General features: G+C 34.1%; 2 protein-coding genes and 1 non-coding gene across 4 annotated transcripts; 1 reads left to right on the top strand and 2 right to left on the bottom strand.

The window, feature by feature from the left end:
- The first annotated feature begins 421 nt into the window (after nt 1–421).
- LOC114407023 (protein SODIUM POTASSIUM ROOT DEFECTIVE 2-like) lies at nt 422–2,747 on the top strand. Its single transcript, XM_028369934.1, has 3 exons — nt 422–1,341; nt 1,802–1,877; nt 2,309–2,747. Exons 1-3 carry the CDS (start codon nt 721–723, stop codon nt 2,482–2,484), a joined length of 873 nt encoding a protein of 290 aa, XP_028225735.1. The 5' UTR covers nt 422–720; the 3' UTR covers nt 2,485–2,747.
- A 5,327-nt stretch (nt 2,748–8,074) lies between these two features.
- Nucleotides 8,075–8,157, bottom strand: LOC114407928. The gene has a single exon (XR_003665738.1). It is a non-coding gene; the product is annotated as a small nucleolar RNA R16 (small nucleolar RNA).
- Nucleotides 8,158–8,979: 822 nt separating this feature from the next.
- Nucleotides 8,980–14,953, bottom strand: LOC114407021. 2 transcript variants are annotated; one of them, XM_028369933.1, is made up of 5 exons: nt 14,123–14,953; nt 13,940–14,028; nt 11,825–13,699; nt 10,749–10,932; nt 8,980–9,953 (listed from the first exon to the last, which is right to left on the bottom strand). In XM_028369933.1, exons 3-5 carry the CDS (start codon nt 13,649–13,651, stop codon nt 9,337–9,339), a joined length of 2,628 nt encoding a protein of 875 aa, XP_028225734.1. In that variant the 5' UTR covers nt 13,652–13,699; nt 13,940–14,028; nt 14,123–14,953; the 3' UTR covers nt 8,980–9,336. The 2 variants fall into 2 exon arrangements, with proteins under 2 accessions (XP_028225734.1, XP_028225733.1); XM_028369932.1 differs by having other exon boundaries at nt 14,419–14,953.
- Between the last annotated feature and the right edge of the window lie 3,838 nt (nt 14,954–18,791).

Here is an 18,791-nt window from a genome sequence, read left to right as displayed (position 1 = left end):
GTAAGTCCGTGTATATATATATAATCTTAACAAGAAACAAGAGAGAAATTGAGATAAAAATTAAGAAAGATGTCATATGTTCACCCCAATTTTCTAAGCTTCTAATATCAACGTCACAAAACAATGGGAAACAACACATCAAAATTACTTGTTATAGTTTTTAAGCAAATTCAATGATTTGTATGATTCATGTAACCGATCTCACACTTGTGGGGCTAATGTTATTGTTGCTCTTGATGATCCTATCACACGTGCAGGTGCAACGTTGCTATTGCCATCCTGAAACCACTGACAGTTATGTATTTATGTCCAACACCCTTGAACCTTGATACATCAAGATCTTGTTTTATCAATGTTATTTTTTGGTTTAGGTTCCACGGTAATTCTAGTGGACGTGCGATTGGTTTAAGTGGTAATATACTATTAGAAGAAATATCCAAACTCATGCTACTAGTCTTAGCAAAGTTTAAACGTTTCCTTCCCACTTTAATTACTTTTGTTTCCACATATTAAACAAGAAACTAATTGAATTTGAACTTTCCATTCTAACTCTTCTCTCTATATCTCAACCACCTCACTCCTAATTTGAAGCTTAAAAAGCAGTCAGTACCAACCTACCTTCTGGTTCAACCTCTTCCTTTATCTCATTCTTTCTGTTACACTGCAGATTCCCTAAACCACTAGCTCTTCTCATCCATCATCATCCGCATTCAACAAGAGATGAAAGGCATAGACATCTTCTGTGCATCACAGGCCTCAACAGCCATATGTCTTGGCATGGATCAACCCTCTTCTTCATCTTCCATTTCCATTTCCAACACTGCTCAATTTGGTGGCAGAGCAATTGACCGCCACAACCCCATCATCACAGATCCTAGAAGAACCCCCTCAAGAGACCTCATTTCCCCTTGCTCTTCTTCTCTGTCCCCCATTGACCCCAAACCTTTGCATGATCATCTCCAAAAGGCCAAGAAAAACTCCACTTCCAAGCCAAGTGGCCAGAAGAAGAAGAATGCTTCAAAGGGTCATGATCAGAAGAAGAAAAGTGCTGCTGGAAAGTTGACTGAACACATCACTAACAATTACTCCTCAAAACCAATTGATAGCATTCTGAGGAGGAGTTGGGCTAGACCACCTTCTGATTTGATCACTCCTCCTGGCTCTTCAAGATATTTGCTCGGTGATACGCCTTCGTTTGATTGTGTGTCGTCGGTCTATGATCCTGTTTTGGCTTTAACTAATGTTGAGAAGGAGAAAGCTCAAGTTATTCATCATGATGAAACCAACCATTCATCTAAACCCTCTAGCTCAACTCTTCCAAAGACTGATTCCTCAGACCAGGTTTTTGTTTTTCTTTCTGAACAAAACTTATATATTCTTAAGTGTTGTTTATACTGTTTTCCAATTAGAATTCAACTATTGGAGTTTCACCTTGGTATACTTGTTTCAAATTAAAGTTGGAGTTTCACTTTAGTGACTTGAACAAGTCTTTATTACAAATCTTGGATTATTGAGGTGAAACTCTAATTCTGTTTGGAGGACTGTACAAACTGTACCTAAAAACTGCCTCTCAAGTCTCAACCACTCCTAATAGACTATATCAAATGTATAGATATATAAGGAAGTTTTTGAATTTATGGTATTAGTATTACTAGCATGTGTTTGTGGAATGATTAAGTAATAGTACTAGCATATGCATGGAACTGAAATGGATAATTGACGATGAGACAAGGCACAACTTTAGTAATATTAGTATATTATAAACTCAAATTGGGTGTGATTTGAATAAATTCTCTCGCAGGTTGTAGAATTGAGGGTTTCTCTGCACTGCAAAGGTTGTGAAGGAAAGGTTAGGAAACATCTCTCAAGAATGCGTGGTATGTCACTCTCTCCTAAAATCTTCTATTTCGAACCATAAATAGAATTGTGTTGAAGATCAACATAAGGCCACACATGCAATTATTAAGATGTGCAGTCATTATTTGTAGAAATCTAGATAAAGGTATAATCGTAATGAAAAAAAAATTAATGTTTACAGGCTAAAGTAATATTTTAATTTGATGAGGGGTGAAATTACTTTGATGATTTCACATCAAAATCCTGTATTTAATTATGCATATCATATTTGATCTCCATCTATTTCTAAAGTTTCTAGCATAAATTCACCCGATACTGAAGTTCAGATTAATTATTAACAGGACTTTGTTTCTCTAAATGAGAAGACTTTTTTTATGGACTCTTTTATTTTATTTTTCCTGTTTACATTTAACATTCAGGCCATTTTCTGTATTGTTAATTTCATGGACAGGAGTTAGGTCCTTCAACATAGACTTTGCGGCAAAGAAGGTTACAGTAGTTGGTGACGTCACTCCTTTGAGCGTATTGGCAAGCATATCAAAGGTGAAGAATGCACAATTTTGGCCAGAACATGCTTCAGTAATTGGATCTGCTACCCCAGAAACAAAGAGAACAAATTTTATCTAACTAGAGAGGAAGTAGCCTATTGGTATTGTTGTACCATTTTTTCGTGTCACCACTTCAAGGTTCGAACTCGTGAATTGGGTAGTTATTTAATTAGTGTAAATATTAGAGTGTAGGTTTGGCTTTGAAGAAATATTAGTTTGTTTCGAAGGAACCTTATTTTTGTACTAGGGTTGGTCTAATTTCTCTGGAGAAAATTTACTATATGTAAACCGACATAAGACCTGATCCTTTAAAAAATTATGAACAAAAATAATATTTAGCCATGGTCACAATTCTACAGCAAAAATTATGACACAACTATATGACTAAAGAAAATCATTAAATAAAAGCACGATTATATATTATTGTTAGGTATAAAAGTGCTACACTACCTACGGTCAATTATTTGGTGCTTCTTTTTAGTCGACACCAGGTAAAATGTGACTTGCTTTCTAAGATACAAAAAAATTATCATACTTTGAAAGTAGTCCATTTTCTTATATTTATTACCATGGTTTTATCATTATACTGTCACACTACACTTTGTGCTTTCCAAGATCCTTAACTGGGTCAGGAATTTCAAAATTTCAGGAAATTTGAAATATCTAAGATATAAATTATTTTGATTTTAATTTTTTTCATTCTTCAAAAGTTTTGTTTGGATAAATTAATTCAAATTTCTTCAATTTTAAATTCTTTATTTGGATAAGACAATTTAATTTTCTCCATATACAAAATTTCATTTTTATATTTTAAATAGATGAAATTTTAATATTAAACTTTATAGAAAACAAACACAATCTAATTTTGAAATATTAATTAAAAAATATTTTTCAATTTTTAATAATTTAAAAATACAAAATATTGATAATTTTAACAAGGATTGTTTTGTCTGACCACAACTAGTAATGTTTTTAAACCGACATCAACCAAAAAATTCCTAGTCGAAGTTGGTTAAAAAATAGCCCTGACCAATGTTGGACAAAAAACTCTACCCAACATCGAGTATAAAATAGTCTTGGCTAATGTTGGCTAAAAAATAGCTCTGACCGATGTCGATCGAAAAAACTCTAGTAGATGTCGACTATAAGAACCTAGTCGATGTAGACTAAAAATAGTCATGTCCGATGTCAGTCAAAAATACCTAGCTAGTGCTAGCAGAAAAGACCCTAGCCAACATCAACCAAAAAACCTAGCTAATGTCATTAAGAAATAGCTCTAGTTGATATCAGCCAGAAAACCCTAATCGATGTCAGCAAAAAGAATCCTAACCGACGTCGGCTAAGAAAATCTAGTTGACATCAGCCAAAACACCCTAGTTAACATTGACTGAAAAATAACCCTAGCCGATATTGGCTAAAAAATAGCTTTAGCTGATATTGGCTGAAAAAACCTAGCAGACGTCGGCTGAAAAATCCTAGCAAGTGTCTACTCAAAAGTTAGCCATGACCGATGTTAATAGAAAAAATCTAACCAACGTCGGCCAAAAAAATCATTGGTCAACATTAACTGAAAAAACCTGGATGACAACAGCCAAAAAAATCCTTGGCCGACGTCAGCAAAAAATTTTCATGACTAACGCTAACCAACATCATCTAAAAAAATGTTAGTTGATATTGGCAAAAAATAACTTTGGTTGACATCATACAAAAAAATTATGACTGAAAAAACCTCGGCCAACGTTAGTGAAAAATAACTTATGTCGATGTCGACTGCCAAAACTTTGGTCACCCGTAGTTGCGAGTGTTGAGCGAGAAAGAGTCGCGAGCAAGAACGTGAGCATCTCCGAAAAAAGAATTTCAAATTCTATATTTTTTTAGAAAATTTGAAATTCCAATGTTTTAGTCAATCAAAATGATTCATAAAAATATCAAAAATTAAATCTCCTTTCAAATATTCTATACAAACTATTTTATGATGAATCATTTTAAATTCCTTGAAAAAATAAATTTTTCTGTTAAATTGCTCCATCAAAAATACTATTAATGTTTTTCCACCTCTTTTCTGTTGTTGGCGGTGATTAACTTTTTACCTCTAATTTGAAGGGATATGTTTGGGTCTTGAAAATCTTAGGGTGTGTTTGATTTGCATTTTCATTTTCTCTTTTTATTTTTTGAAAACTGTTTTCATTTTCAAAAGATTAGAATTCTGAAAACATGTTTGATTTGACTTCTTGTTTTCTACTTTCAAGAAATAAAAACACTGAAAATGCGTTTTCAAAAAGAAATATATTTTTATATTTGCTTAAAATTACATTCATTGTCACCACGTTTTCATTTTACCCAAAATGAAGTTCTTGGTTTCAACTGAAATCACTGAAAATGATATTTTATTATTTTCAGTTTTTGGTTCGTTTGGAAAAATATTTTCACTGAACATGAAAACAGAAATCCAACCAAACACATTTTCATCATCATTTTCTATTTTTAATGAAAATAAAAACAGAAAACAACCAAACTAAACACCTCCTTAATTATCCATAAAGCATTCAAACGATTTCCATATCTCTTTCCCATATGTAGTATGGGCCTGCCTATGCAGGTTATCAAGAATCTTGTCATTTTCATAAACGGATGTGATACCTTTGGCACTTATCTTTAAAGCTTCTAGTTTTGTAATATCATTGAAAAAGAATTTAGCACTTTATCCCTGCCTTTTAGCACCAAATGCCATGGAATAAAATATCACCTCCACAAAGTAATTGATTTATGTTTCTTGGATGCATTTTTTTTTAATAACCGCCCATCTTTTTACCAATTTGAAGCCTTTATGCCAAAGACCAAAGTTCTGCTGGCTAAAACAGGGATGGAGTAGGGCATATATTTACCAAAAATCAAGAATAAAAAAGAGTGTAATCCTTCGACTTATAATGTCAGGTTCCGTGTTTAATTTTCTCTAACGTGCGTCAATTTAAAGATACTATTATGTATCCTTTAGCTGTATTTGACGCAATTTTGTGCAACAATGTACATCTGTAAAGCAAAAACCAATCACACGGTTAATACGTATTTACACGTTTAGTTAGCTTTGCACACGTTCAGAAAGCAACATTTCGTGCGACGCAAAAAAAAATGTATTTACAGTTAAAATGCCTAGTTTGTGACTTCAACTATGTTTGAATTTCCGTTATTCAGGCCTATAATGGACAGATGACAGATGTGAGTATGAAATACAATGTGCACCTGATACAGCGATACAATTATCCTAAAAATATATAAGATCAGATTACTATGAGTTGGGCATAAATATTTTCATTCATAAAACATAATATTGACATGTGTATACATACTATGAGTTTAGCACCTGACATAAGCTTTTAGACATGAAAAAAAACATTACATTGTCACTGTATACCCCTTTAAAGAGTTGTTTAAAACATAGTTACATGTGCTGTTTTTTAGAAGTTACATGTATGCTAAACACATAGTAGACGCTAATTTTTTTAATTGTTTAAAACATATTAAACACTATATACCCCTTTAAAGAGTTTTAGTAAACGTTAAAAAAGGAATTTATGTACAATTTGAAGAAATATCACAAAGGATTAGTGTAATTTACATTTAAAATGCTTGTACTTCATGCTGAACGTCATTGACAATTGACAGAAAAATAAATACACTCTTCCGGTTTTATGCCCTTCTGATGCCTAATACAGCTCGAAAGTTCATAATCTTTTTTTTTTTCAAACCAAGAGAGACTTTGCATTCTCTGATGTATGATCTAGTACAGGGACATGCTTGCTAGGTGCACCCAGCAACATTGCTGGTACACCCAGCAATTAGATGAATGGGCAAAATTGCCCTTGTGTTAAAAAAATAATTCCTTTTTTCGAAAGAAAGTTTTTTCGATAAAACAATTTATTCTATCGGAAGAATTTATTCTATCGGAAAAATCTTCTTCCAGAAAGCTTTCCGAAAGAAGATTCTTCCGATAACACAAATTGTTCTTCCGGAAGAAGGTTCTTCCAACTACTAGAAGAACCTTCTTCCGAAAAGTTTTTCGGAAAAAAGGTTCTTCTGGTAGAACACAAATTGTTCTTCCAGTAGAATACAAATTATTCATCCGAAAGAACTTTCTTCCGAAAAAAAAAAATATTTTTTTTAATGCAAGAACAATTTTGCCCATTTACCTAATTGCTGAGTGCACCAACAATGTTGTTGGATGCACCTAGCATGTCCCTCTAGTACAACTCAGATGTCTGTAATAAGGGTTTCCAAGCCCATGGACTATGTTTTATCTAACCCAATAAAACTTAAATTCCAAAATCCTAGCCTTTCAAAATTGTGCCTTGTAGATATCTAAAACCCCTGAATTATTTCACTTCTGTGCAAATACAAGAGAAGAGGGCATATCTTAGTAGTCCCTCCAAAATTTGTAATATGATTATTTGATCTTTCATTTCTTCTTTTTTTAAATGCTGATGTTTCATTTCTTATTTGCATAAAAATATTTTTTGTCACATTATAAGTCATGCTCTCCAACCTAGCTACCATTCTCGTCCCCAAACTCTTGACAGAAATAAAATTTTGTACACATCCTCATGTCTGTTAGAGGTAAGGTATATCCACCCCATGCCCTCCCACTAAATATTATTAACATTTCAATATAATTGCAATTTGTACATTTGCCTTTTCTCTTTTAACGGGGGGCTTGGAATGTATTATCAACATTTATCTTTTACTTAAAACAATAACAATGCATGGATGTGATTGGCTGTTAAAAGTAATCCTGATTTGCGCTTCTTCTGGCACAAAGGGTCCAATGTAGTAAATAAATTGTCTAACAACTCTCATGATATTAGCAACATACTGCTTTACCTTAACTCAACTAATAGAGAGTAATGAGTACATTCAGATTTACGGCATGATTTTGGGCCTTGCCAGTAATTTACTATGCCACTAGAAAACTGACCAAGTCACACTGAATCACACCAATTCTGTAACACTTCTGATCAAACATCCCACTCAGGTTATATTACTAGTTCCCAGAACAACCAGTCCGATCCAAATGTTATAATTTTACACCACTGTTTAAAATCATATGCAGCAAAACAATCTCAAAAGCAAACTCGGGAACACAAAATGACATCATTTAATCCATTTCTGCTAAAAGTAATATATGAACTTCTCGCAAGCTTCAAATAGATGGCCGATGTCATTAGAGATATGAAATCTAGGAAAAAAAATATAAAAAGACAAGAAAAATAATTATCATGTAGAATAGGCAATAACTGTGTGAACAAGAGATGAAAAGGTGCGATAAAAAGGATGAAAATTGTGTAAACAAGATATAAAAAGACAAGAAAAATAATTATCATGTAGAATAGGCAATAACTGTGTGAACAAGAGATGAAAAGGTGCGATAAAAAGGATGAAAATTGTGTAAACAAGAGATGCGCATTCTGATCAGAGAGAGCATACAAAACTCATCGAAACATCTCGTATTTGCAGACGTATGTGAACAACTCATCATATCAGAATGCATGCATCTCAACATTTAAACAAAAGGACAGAACAGTTTCATCCAAACTAGAAGAAAATCTCAATCAAAATCAAAGGGAAAATAATCGAAACAAAAAGGAAATAGTCCAACCTAACAAAATAAATAAACACATGGCATCAGATAATAAGCGGAGTTGAAGTCCACACGGTAATTTCGGTGTGTAGGATAAGATTCTTTTCATCATTTGCCAAAACTGTGAAGGAAGTATTAAGATGATGGATATGTCAAAAGGAAGCACAAGCTTTTGATTAAAAAAATTAAAAAGAGTTAATCGGCATAAATCGTTGCGCTCATGATAGATGCCTCAAAAACCCTAATCTCTGAAAAGAAAAAAGGCTCGAAACCCTAATCAGTGACAGTGTGATGAGGAAGAAGCGCGGTGATTCGTATTTATGCCTCTAAATGGGCAGAGAAGTTCTTTAATATTTTTGCTTCTAGAATGTCCGAAGCCTGCAAGCGGAAGTAACGCCTCATAATTAGATGGGCTTGAAGCCCTAATTGCAGTTAGTCCAATCAGACCCAATCTAGTGCTCTTATTTTGAACTGGACTGAGTTTTGGCCCCCCAAAAAAAGCTTTACCATTTTTCAATTTAATAATTGGTACATAATTACTAAATAGAGATTTCATATTACATATATGTAATTTTCCTAAATTAAAAAAAATATGAAATAGTCACCGGCTAACAACATTTTTTTTTTAAGAATGATAGGCTACAATACAAGGAAAGGATACAATGGTTAGATTAATGGCGCACTATAGACTTTATTATGAGGGTGATGCAAGACAACGAGACCATCAGAGACTGGGTGGTTCTCAATCGACTACCAGCTTTCAAAATCACCTTTTGGCTACCGCAAAGATAGGGTAAGGTGGCTGAAGGCCATTGGGACAGTGCCATTGTTCGATTTGAAGGGAATCAATCCCTATTCTTGGTCTATGAGTAGTTGAATTTAGAGCCTCCTCTTAGTAAAATAAAAATGTTAATTTTACCGGAAATTAAAAAAAAAAAAAACTGCACAAATCATTATACTTTACATTTTCATTTGCTATATGGCAGTGTTCAGAGAGGTAAAACCAACTCAAGAATATGCTTCCATTTACTATGTTCCTACTTCCTAAGAAATAAGAGTCACCTAGTTTTTACAATTGACAGCAGTCGAGGCCCAACAAACTTTACCCGAATGTTTTAATGTAGACATTGAAAGTCACCATAACAAGGGTTCCTCCATTTACTGTAGAATGATTCGTGTGCTCATTTTTGCCCGAAGCAAAAATGGCATCATTTTATTCATCTTGCGAAATTGCCACTTTACTGCTTGATTTATGAATTATGCAACATCATAGAACAAATACGTTCAGGTGCAAAATGCCTATGTAACGGCTATCTCTGCCACCAGATCATCTAGTAGCAAGCTCTCAACTTCCCTACCTATTCCATCAATGTCATCTCTTAAGCTCAACCACTGCAATTCGCTAACCAGCACCTTTCCCATTGCGGTATACTTTGCTTTTCCTTGGCTCCCCAGCATCATGTTAAGACAGTCTTGGAGTCCATTTTTAATCAATTTAGAACAAAGATTTAAGGATGTAGTAGAGCTTACCCATGGTTGTACACTCGTGAATTGCTCGTATATACTGATAATTCCCAAATTTATACGATCAAAAAGCAATCTCCTTTCAGACCTTGAACAATTAGTCCAATCAGAGTACCTCTTTTCAAGTTCATCAAACACTGAAAGACTAACAGGGTATTCTCTAGAATCCCCAACTTCCAAAAATGCATCAGGTTGAGCTCTATCAATACCAGATTCATACAAGACATCAATCGTGTAGGAAGACTCCCAGCTATCTGTAGTCTGAAGCAATCCACTGTCTTCTGAAATTCCAGTAGATGCCTCCATACCATCTTCATCACTTTGAATTAGCACGGGTTCTTCCACAAAATCTTCAGATTCCAGCTTCAGCAACTGGAGTTGCATTCGAAGCCCTGAATACAAGCAACAAACATGAAACCAAGGAATCGGAAAATAGGCAAAAAGCTTCAGAGACAAATATGTTTAGGAGGATGTCAATCAATCATGAATCATTTCTTCTGTTATAAGCTCAACAAGGTAATTGACAAAAGCTTCAAAACAAAGCATGGTTGCAAGTGTGAGGGACAAATTCATTCATGTTGGCCATTTATCATTTCTAACCCATATGACATTTTAATTCAAATAATTTATAACATGAAATAAGGCAATAATGATGTCAGACCAGAGTCTCGCCGAAGATCTAATATTTAATAGCAGCTATCAAGTCAGAATGCATCAAGAATACTGGTGAACCATGAAATCTAATTTTAATTAGCTAAATGATAAATTTATTAGGAGTTAAAAGGAAGCCGCCATCACATTGAAAATAAATAAATAATCACAAAAAAACTTCTTATTTATTTTTATACAACATGCAATGCTAAATAATAAGTTCACAAAGGAAACCTAAATGCATGAAAAAACACAAAAAAACATTGTTTCAGTTAATTGTTCAATCAGCTGCAGTATTGTGACTCAATATGTGTTGATCCAAATGTCTTCTTGATTACATTACAGATAAAGTGAACCTGCTGTTGAACCTTCATAGTTAACTATTTCTGTTATTACTATGGAAAATGTGTGCAGACACCTGGCAACTAAGATCCAGGAACTAAAAAGGAATAAATCGAGAACTATACAAAGGATGGAAGAAGGAGACTAAACACTGCATAATAGAGAAATCCAAATAAATGTCTAAGGCAGTTTACCTTGTATGTCAACATTGAGACTTTCAAAATAATCTAAACAAGGTGACAGATCATCTGTAAAAGAAGGTTCTAGCACCGAGACTGGACTGGGATGATCTGCACCTATACAGCATGCAGAATCAAGTCCAGATACAGGTGGTTGCAAGGGGTCATAATTTCTACTGGAAGACCCAACTGATAACTCCTGAAATATTTCAATTTTCAACATGTCAAGTAAGAAGAGTAAACATACTTAATGGACTTTCAAAGTTTGCTTACCAATTAAAAGCTAGTAAATTGGACTTGTTGAGACAAAAGCACCATCCTATCACATAAGACTATATGTCTCAGAAGTTTACTCACTAGACTACTACAACATCTAATCAATTGTGCAAAGATAAATAGTTTCTGAATAAATATAGATGCTTTAAAAAAAAGTTATGCATTTCTTTTGAGCATCAATAGTGTATAGCAATGAAAATCTACAAAAAATATATGTGATTCTATATGAATGGCAGATGGAAGAATTAACACAAGATATGAAAGGAATTTTTCACAAATACACATAGTGAAGGATTAACCAAACCATAAGGGTTTATACTTTAATGTAAAGTAGCATCTCATGTGATCCCATCCAGTTTTCAGCTATGTACATATACAATTTATTGTCAATTAAAACATGAGGTTTTTAGTTAATGAGATTTTGATAACAACCTTGGGAGAACCACACTACAAGAACCTTGGGATAATCCCATGCTCCCATTGTTGGACTCAAGTCCCATACCGTGCAATTGGATCCAAACAGATTTGTCCAATTTTATTAATAATCTGAGACAAGTGAATTAATTGGGTACTTGATTTGATGCGATACAATATCAATATCAACTTAGACGAGCCAGTTTGTTGTTTTACTGTTTACTGTGTGTGGATCTGCTCAGTAAAATGAAGATGATTATGGCATTCATATAAGTCAGTAAGCATATAATCAGAATACCAATGAAAATGCTAAAAACTTGATCAGCAGCAATAAATTGTCTTTGTTAATAGCATTGGCATCACCTTTGAGTAAAATAAAATAACTCGGGATTAGGAAGCACCTTAATAGAAGATTCAGATGAACCAACTGCATTTTCATTGGTCACACCAACAACTTCTTCAGTAACTGCACTTGTATCTCTGAGGATCTCAGCTAATGATTCAGCAATCAACACTTCTTGCTTGGGCAAATTCTCTTCAAGATTAATCTTCACTTTGTTTTGAATTGTATTTAAGTATGGGGAACACTTCTTGTGACCAGATTTTGACCTTTTGGTATTTGTACACGGTCTCTGATCAAGACGCTTCACTACTTTTTTCTTTTCCTGTTTACTAGCTTCCTTTGGCATCATAAATCGATCATCACAAAGTGCTTCATGGTGCAATATTGTTCTGGGACTTCCAAAGGTAGTAGATGAAGCAGGAAGTGATTTAGACCTTGGTAAACTTCCAATATATCCATCCTTACTGCTAACACCCAATGGTTCGACCCACCCAGCAGGTTTACCATTGCTAGATATTTTATCGTGTGAACCTTCCCCACAAGAGATGCTGTCAAATTTAGATGCCTTCATTTCCTTGTTAGGGATAGCGAGCATTTCAGCCAGTGTGCCACTCCTGGAGATGGAATTGCCTTGTTGAAACTTCAGCGACATTTTCCACCTCTCTGATAATCTCTTCTTTGCCTCTCTACTCACAAATGATTCACTAAAACAAGATGATGGACTAATAGTATTACATATTTCAAATGACTTTTCCAAGGTTGCAGGTGTCACCTCTGATTCATCAGGAGATTGATTCCCAGAAAGACTACATGAGCTATCATCCCAAGTATATCCTCTAAATCTAGAAGATGAAAATATCATGGAGCCAATATTCAAATTATTTTTCATTTGGCTTGTGATTTCCTTTGCAATTTCTCTTGATTCCAAAGAATTTTGCTTTGAATGCCAGGCATTAGCAGTCAAATTTTTCCTTTGATTCAGTCCAGTTTCCCTAAATCTGATATCTGAAAATTCAGCATGCTTTCCACATTGAGACAGGAAAGCATATGGAGAACAAGGTGATGAACCAATTTTGGTAGGACTTTGCACTTTTTCAAGATTGGGTTTTAGTACAACAATCCTTGTTGGGACTGCATTGGGCACATTTTTTCCCTTAAACTGATTCCTTGATGATTTCGGAGAACTGTGAATAGCATGTCTTCTGACAAAATGACAAGAATAACCATCATCATGCTTCTGGTTAGATCTATTGTAATTCAACCATTTCATCTCCTTATCTGGCTTCCGGCTGAAGTCATTGTGTTCACAGTTCACTATGTTTGATAATTTTGTACCTTCAACGTGACCAAAATGTGATTGGGAAGGGGCAGCTTGCAGATCATCTAGATGCCTTTTAAACAAAGAATCTGGCCTCTTAAAGTATTTTTGCTGAAGATCATGGTTAGAGTCAAGAATCTCAAGTGTATCATGGGAATCCTGCGAAGATTGTAAATCCTGATAAGTTGCTCGGCGTTTGGCATCCATGAGCTTCTGTTCAACAAATGACATCCCAGCATTGGTGATCTTCAACCCTACAGATCCTTGCAATGAATACCTACAGCTATCTATCTTTGGGATCTCTGAGACCTCAAACACATCCTTAAACTCTTGCTGATGCTTTGAGTTTCTCCTAGACAATCGACCGCCAGATAATGTACCACTGCTTCGAGTTTTTACCGCCTGTGTTGTCCCTTTTGTATTGTTTTCTGACACACCCTTATGATGCTTATATGTAGGCAACTGCAATGGAAACCCATCAAGACCCATTAATTTGCCTATGACACCTGGAGCTCTTCTTTTGGGTTCAGTTTCTTGGGACAGTTCTTCTGCTAATAACTTCTTCATGGGAGTTCCAAACGATTGTTTTGAAGATCTCCAGGATTGAAATGAATTCTGCAAAAATCAATGCATTTGCTCACGACAGTCAGTTTCTTTGTTTCTTCTTTATTAGACAACGGACCCCCACACATGTATATAACGTATACGAAATGCAATGTGTTAATGTGAATATAATAATACATTCAATTAAGAAAATCTAGTTCCTGATTCTGAAATGCAACCAAGTAAATCGTGGCCAAGTAAGTGTCTAGAGACGAAATCAGAAAGGAAAAAAATAGTAAAAAAAAAACTCACCGAATCTTCATCTGCAACTCCATCACCGCAAGAACTTGAATCAGAAGGAAAACTCTGAAGTTTTCTATGTCTATGAACCCGCTTGCTTCCTGAAAATGAATTCAACAACAAGATTAGAGTGAAAGATTTAGGTGCGGGCTTAATTAATTAATAAGTGATTGCTGAAATTGTTGTTTGAATTACCAAAAGAGAGACACACTGCTGCTCACAATCTTTGGTAAAAGTAGTAATTGAAAGTGCGTGAGAAGAAGAACCTCATGCGCAATTACGCACGCATGAGAAAAAGAGAAGACAAAAGAAACACTTTGGAAAATGATCAAAGGACAAAAAAATCACAAGACATGATAACACTAGAAATTCATGATGGAATGAAAACGACATTATTACACCTATAACACTATAAGCAAAAGCTAGCAAGCAGTTCAAAAGCGCATTTACAAAGAAAAAAAAACAGAGTAAGCAAGGATTTTATCCACTACCTTTAGGTCTCTGCATTTGAAAACACTAATTAGTCCAAAAATGTAGCTGAAGTGAAGTTGCAAATCAGTTCAAGAAGAGCGGAAGTCGGAGAGAGAGAGAGCAATGTATGATAATAGTGGAGAAAGAAGCGTGGAATGGAAGTAAATGGAGATTGAGAATAATATCGGGAAGGTTCAAAGAAAATGGGGCCACGAAACCCTAGGATGTGTTGTTTAGAAAACCGAAATTAGAAAGAAAAAAAAGAAGAAGGTGCAAGTGAGCACAGTGGAAAGAAGAATGAAAATGCACACAGATCTTGAATTGTGAGAGGTGATTGATTTTAGTTGGTACGCCAAAACTAAAACTGTGTGTGGGGTAAAAACGTGAAGAGAGAGAACTGTGATGGGATGGGATAGTCAATACAATAGTATTCATTTTTGAACTTTCAAATACCGATACTCTGACACCGGAGGCCTCACCCTCTGCGCGCGGAACCAGCATAGTAGGAGTGTGATGCTCCCTCCATGCTACACGACACGTGGTGAATTTTGGGATGATTTTAACAGTGCTCAACACTCAACTCATTAATAGCAAGAGGTGCAGAAAAATGTCCCCTATTTTTATTTTAGTTTAAATATATTTTAAACTGTTTAGTTTCTTTATATATATATATACTTGCATATATAGATGAAGAATACCCGCACAATATTTGTGTGTATTCTACAGGATCCATTTCAAATTATGCAAGCCAACATTTTAATAGTAGCAATATCTATATCTAAGACAAAATCTGTAAAATGCGTCAAAACATTTTCAATCTTTTTCAACTCTGCTTACTTTACATACTGTCTTCGTTTATTATTATAACAATCTTTGTTTGTAAGAAAATACACTATCATAAAAATGTTTTCCCATATGAATGCCTTATTGTACTCGTGCTTAAAATTGGTTGTAAATGCACTCTTCTTCTTTCTAGATACATGTTACTAATGCATTCGTGTACTTTAAATAGTTTAAGAAATAAGATTATACGGCTTTATTACTTTCATCAAATTTAAGCCAACATTTTTAGGCATAAGTCAAAGTTGCATCACACACATGGGATTAATTAACCTATAGTTCAAGAGATGTGGGTTCAAGTACTTAAGATATTAATGCGACGTAATTGTTGGAAGTTGATTTTTTAAGCATATAACTGGTTTTTTTTCCTCCCATCTAAGTGCTTGTCAGTTGTCACTTCAGCTCTATCAAAAACCGTGTTTTAGGCTGCTTTAAGGAATTGGATAAAATTTATTGTTTGTGGCACCCTTCACATCTATCAAAACATAAACAAACAAGATAATGATGGTAACTACAAAATTGACTATGAAATGCTTGTCTCGAAGCAAAAGAATCTTGAATTTTAAAAGCATTACTGAGCTTATAGTCACGGGATCTGGTGCCAATCTCATGGGTTTTGTTTTATTGTGCTGTGTGTTGTGAAGTTGAGGTACTCATTTGTTTTTGTTTTCGGGATTTGTGTCTGTGCCACGACACTTTAGCTATGCAAAATGTCTTTACTCTTTAGAGTCTTTAGAGCTTTTCATTGTTTTTTTCACCTTTTTTATTCAAATTTTCTTATTTCATTTCCAAGCATGTAAATTTTGCACCCACAACTCACAAGAAAGTGTAACAGCCAATAAGTTTTGATTTTGTTGGTACAGGTTTTACATTAAATTTTCTTACTTACATGTTTGACCAGAAATTAAATAAAAAAAGTAAGTACATATATATGGCCACGAATAATAATGATGATCGATGTGGCAAGGTACATGCTATTGGTCCTTGAGAGTTTTAATTTTGAGTCATATTGTCACAAAAAGGTGCACACACTCTTGCATAGCCTTGACCGCATTGAACAGCCAAGAGCCACACAGGTACTATCTTATGGTGATGTGCTTACAAAGCAAACCATAATAATTGTAAAATTTATTAGGACAGACATGCCATTTTACTTGATCACAGGGCAACTCATAAGAGACATTGCCTCTCCACAATGTCATTGACGGTCAAAGACACGCCATAATTGTGTGCATATATAAATTGCTTAATTCAAATGCAATTATTTACTTGAGCTCCTCCCACAATGTAAAGATAAAGTTTTAAATATGTGCAAGAATCTATGGCTTATGAGTGTTATTGACGTTAACAGTTTTACATCAATGTCTATATGTGTGTGTAATGTTGGAAGAAGAAGAAACTACAAGGAGATAGGGAGCATATAGACGTAATGATCGATGAATATTTGAATTGTACACAGGCAAGTCAAAAAGGCAAACAACGAGCTCGGCACCAAGTTCATGCCCCTACAACTTTATTCTTTTGCTTTTTTTCCTCTTCATTTAGTGTACTTTTAATTAATTTAGAGTGATTGGGGAATCGGTAAAATATTTGTGATCACATTATTATATTAAAAAGCGAAACTACAAGCAATAGGGATGTTTGATTTAGCGTCTAATGGCATTTTGATCCACGTCAAGATGTTGTCTTTTTTATATTTTGATGTGAAAATATCTATAAAAAAAACGTCTTAAACGTGTAAGTAAACACGCATAATGTATACATTCACCTTTATATTGAAAATAAAAAACCAGTCATGCCTTTTTTCATAATAAATCAAGTTTTTGAAATTTTTAAACAGTAAATAATTCAGTTATTGTAGTTTTATTTTTCTAAATAAAAGCTTCAGCTAAAGAGGCAGGAATGATTAGACAAACTATATGAGGACAACTTAAATGTTTGTTGAAAACGTAATTATTAGACTAATATTACCAGCACCTCTTACAAAGTGGTGGTTAAAAGACCATGTCGTGGCCTATGTTTTAATAAAAAATATGTAACTGAAATCAATTTAAACACAATTTTTTTGCGGAAGTAAAAAATAAATTGTTTGTTTAAATTAATTTAAACACACAATTTTATCATTTTTAATTATTTTTTTCAAAATCACTTTGAACAAATTTATAATAATTGAATAGATAATACTCCACTTTGCTTCAGAAATTCATAGTTTATGGTTTCTCTGGTTTGAGTGTCGTCCCTATGGATCCAAAGGAAAAGACATCATAACAAAAGATCATTGTTTGTCCCCAACACCTAGAGTTATCATATATTTTTTTCTTAATTAAAGTTATATGTAGGTCCAAACAATTATGACTTTTGAACGGGGTAATGAACTTTTGACGAAGTATATGATCTAAATTGGTAGGTACTGCAATTAAACTTGGACATTTGCTCATGAGTCACGACACCGAATCACCAATGTTAGAAACTTTTTTTTTTTTACAAAATTATATTTTTGGTCTTTTTAATTGTTTCCAATCTCGATTTTAGTCATCCTTTAAATTTATTCACGAATTTAGTCCCCGATAATGTCAAATCCTGTGATCTCTAAGTCCAGATTTAAACGTTAATTTCACAAAGAAACGTTGACTCTCCGTGTTACATTCTGATTGAATATGAAAAGGTGCGCTCAAGAAATCGTGACACGTGACCGTTAACGTTTCTTTGTGACAATCAACATTCATATTTGAGATTGGGGATCACATTTACAAAATTTGAGAGGAACTAAATTCATGAATAAATTTAATAGGGGACCAAAATTAAAATTGAAGACAATTAGAGGGACCAAAAATACAATTTTACTAATTTTTTTTAATGAGAAACCTGAGACTACGATACACATTTGAGATGGCTCAATTAGCAGCTGGGACACCATATAGCTATGTTAACTATCTTAATCAGCTCCTTGACACTGGAACAAATTTTGAAATGCAATGTTGTGAGATGCACATTAATTAAGTTAATTCCATATGCCGAAACTCACTTTGTAGAAAGTACTCCATCCATCCGCAATTCCACATTCTATATCTGTGGGAAGTGTGATAGGTTTGAGTCTACTTGCATGGGTAGCTTCATCTGTTATCTCTTTGTTTATCCTTTAGGACCATCACTTTTATCCGTTGTCGCTGTGACTTTGCCATTGTCTACCCATTATTGCCAGTGTTTCATATATAAACCTTCTAGAAAGGGTAGGAGTTTTAAGTGCTTCAAATTCAAATTATTGCAAATGCAAGAAGTTGCTCTACTCGAGAATAAGAATGGTATCATGAGCAATTTTTTGTTAGAGTTGCATACTTACATTATTCCAATTGATTTCAACAAAATGCAATTGTCATTTTATGCAAATAGGTTCATATAATTATGAACACAAAAAACCGTTTTTTGTATGTCTGTATGTAGGAAGCTACAGTTTTTTATGCCTTTTCTTTTTTAAATAGTGACATAATGAATGATATATGCTTCAAAAACTTCAAAAAGTGTTAAATATGTTTTTAGTCACTATGCAAGAATA

This window comes from Glycine soja, chromosome 3, assembly GCF_004193775.1.
Source record: "Glycine soja cultivar W05 chromosome 3, ASM419377v2, whole genome shotgun sequence".
NCBI classification, from domain to species: domain Eukaryota; kingdom Viridiplantae; phylum Streptophyta; class Magnoliopsida; order Fabales; family Fabaceae; genus Glycine; species Glycine soja.
This window is presented reverse-complemented; position numbering and strand designations above follow the sequence as displayed.

Bases quoted from the DNA above. Each gene is read 5' to 3' on its own strand.
- LOC114407023 (XM_028369934.1), top strand. From the start codon at position 721: ATGAAAGGCATAGACATCTTCTGTGCATCACAGGCCTCAACAGCCATA. The intron at 1,342-1,801 runs GTTTTTGTTTTT...ATTCTCTCGCAG, and splicing joins AGACTGATTCCTCAGACCAG to GTTGTAGAATTGAGGGTTTC. The intron at 1,878-2,308 runs GTATGTCACTCT...TTTCATGGACAG, and splicing joins ACATCTCTCAAGAATGCGTG to GAGTTAGGTCCTTCAACATA.
- LOC114407021 (XM_028369932.1), bottom strand. The intron at 10,933-11,824 runs GTGCTTCCTAAT...GAAATATTTCAG, and splicing joins CATCTGAATCTTCTATTAAG to GAGTTATCAGTTGGGTCTTC. The intron at 9,954-10,748 runs GTAAACTGCCTT...GCTTGTATTCAG, and splicing joins TCTCAATGTTGACATACAAG to GGCTTCGAATGCAACTCCAG.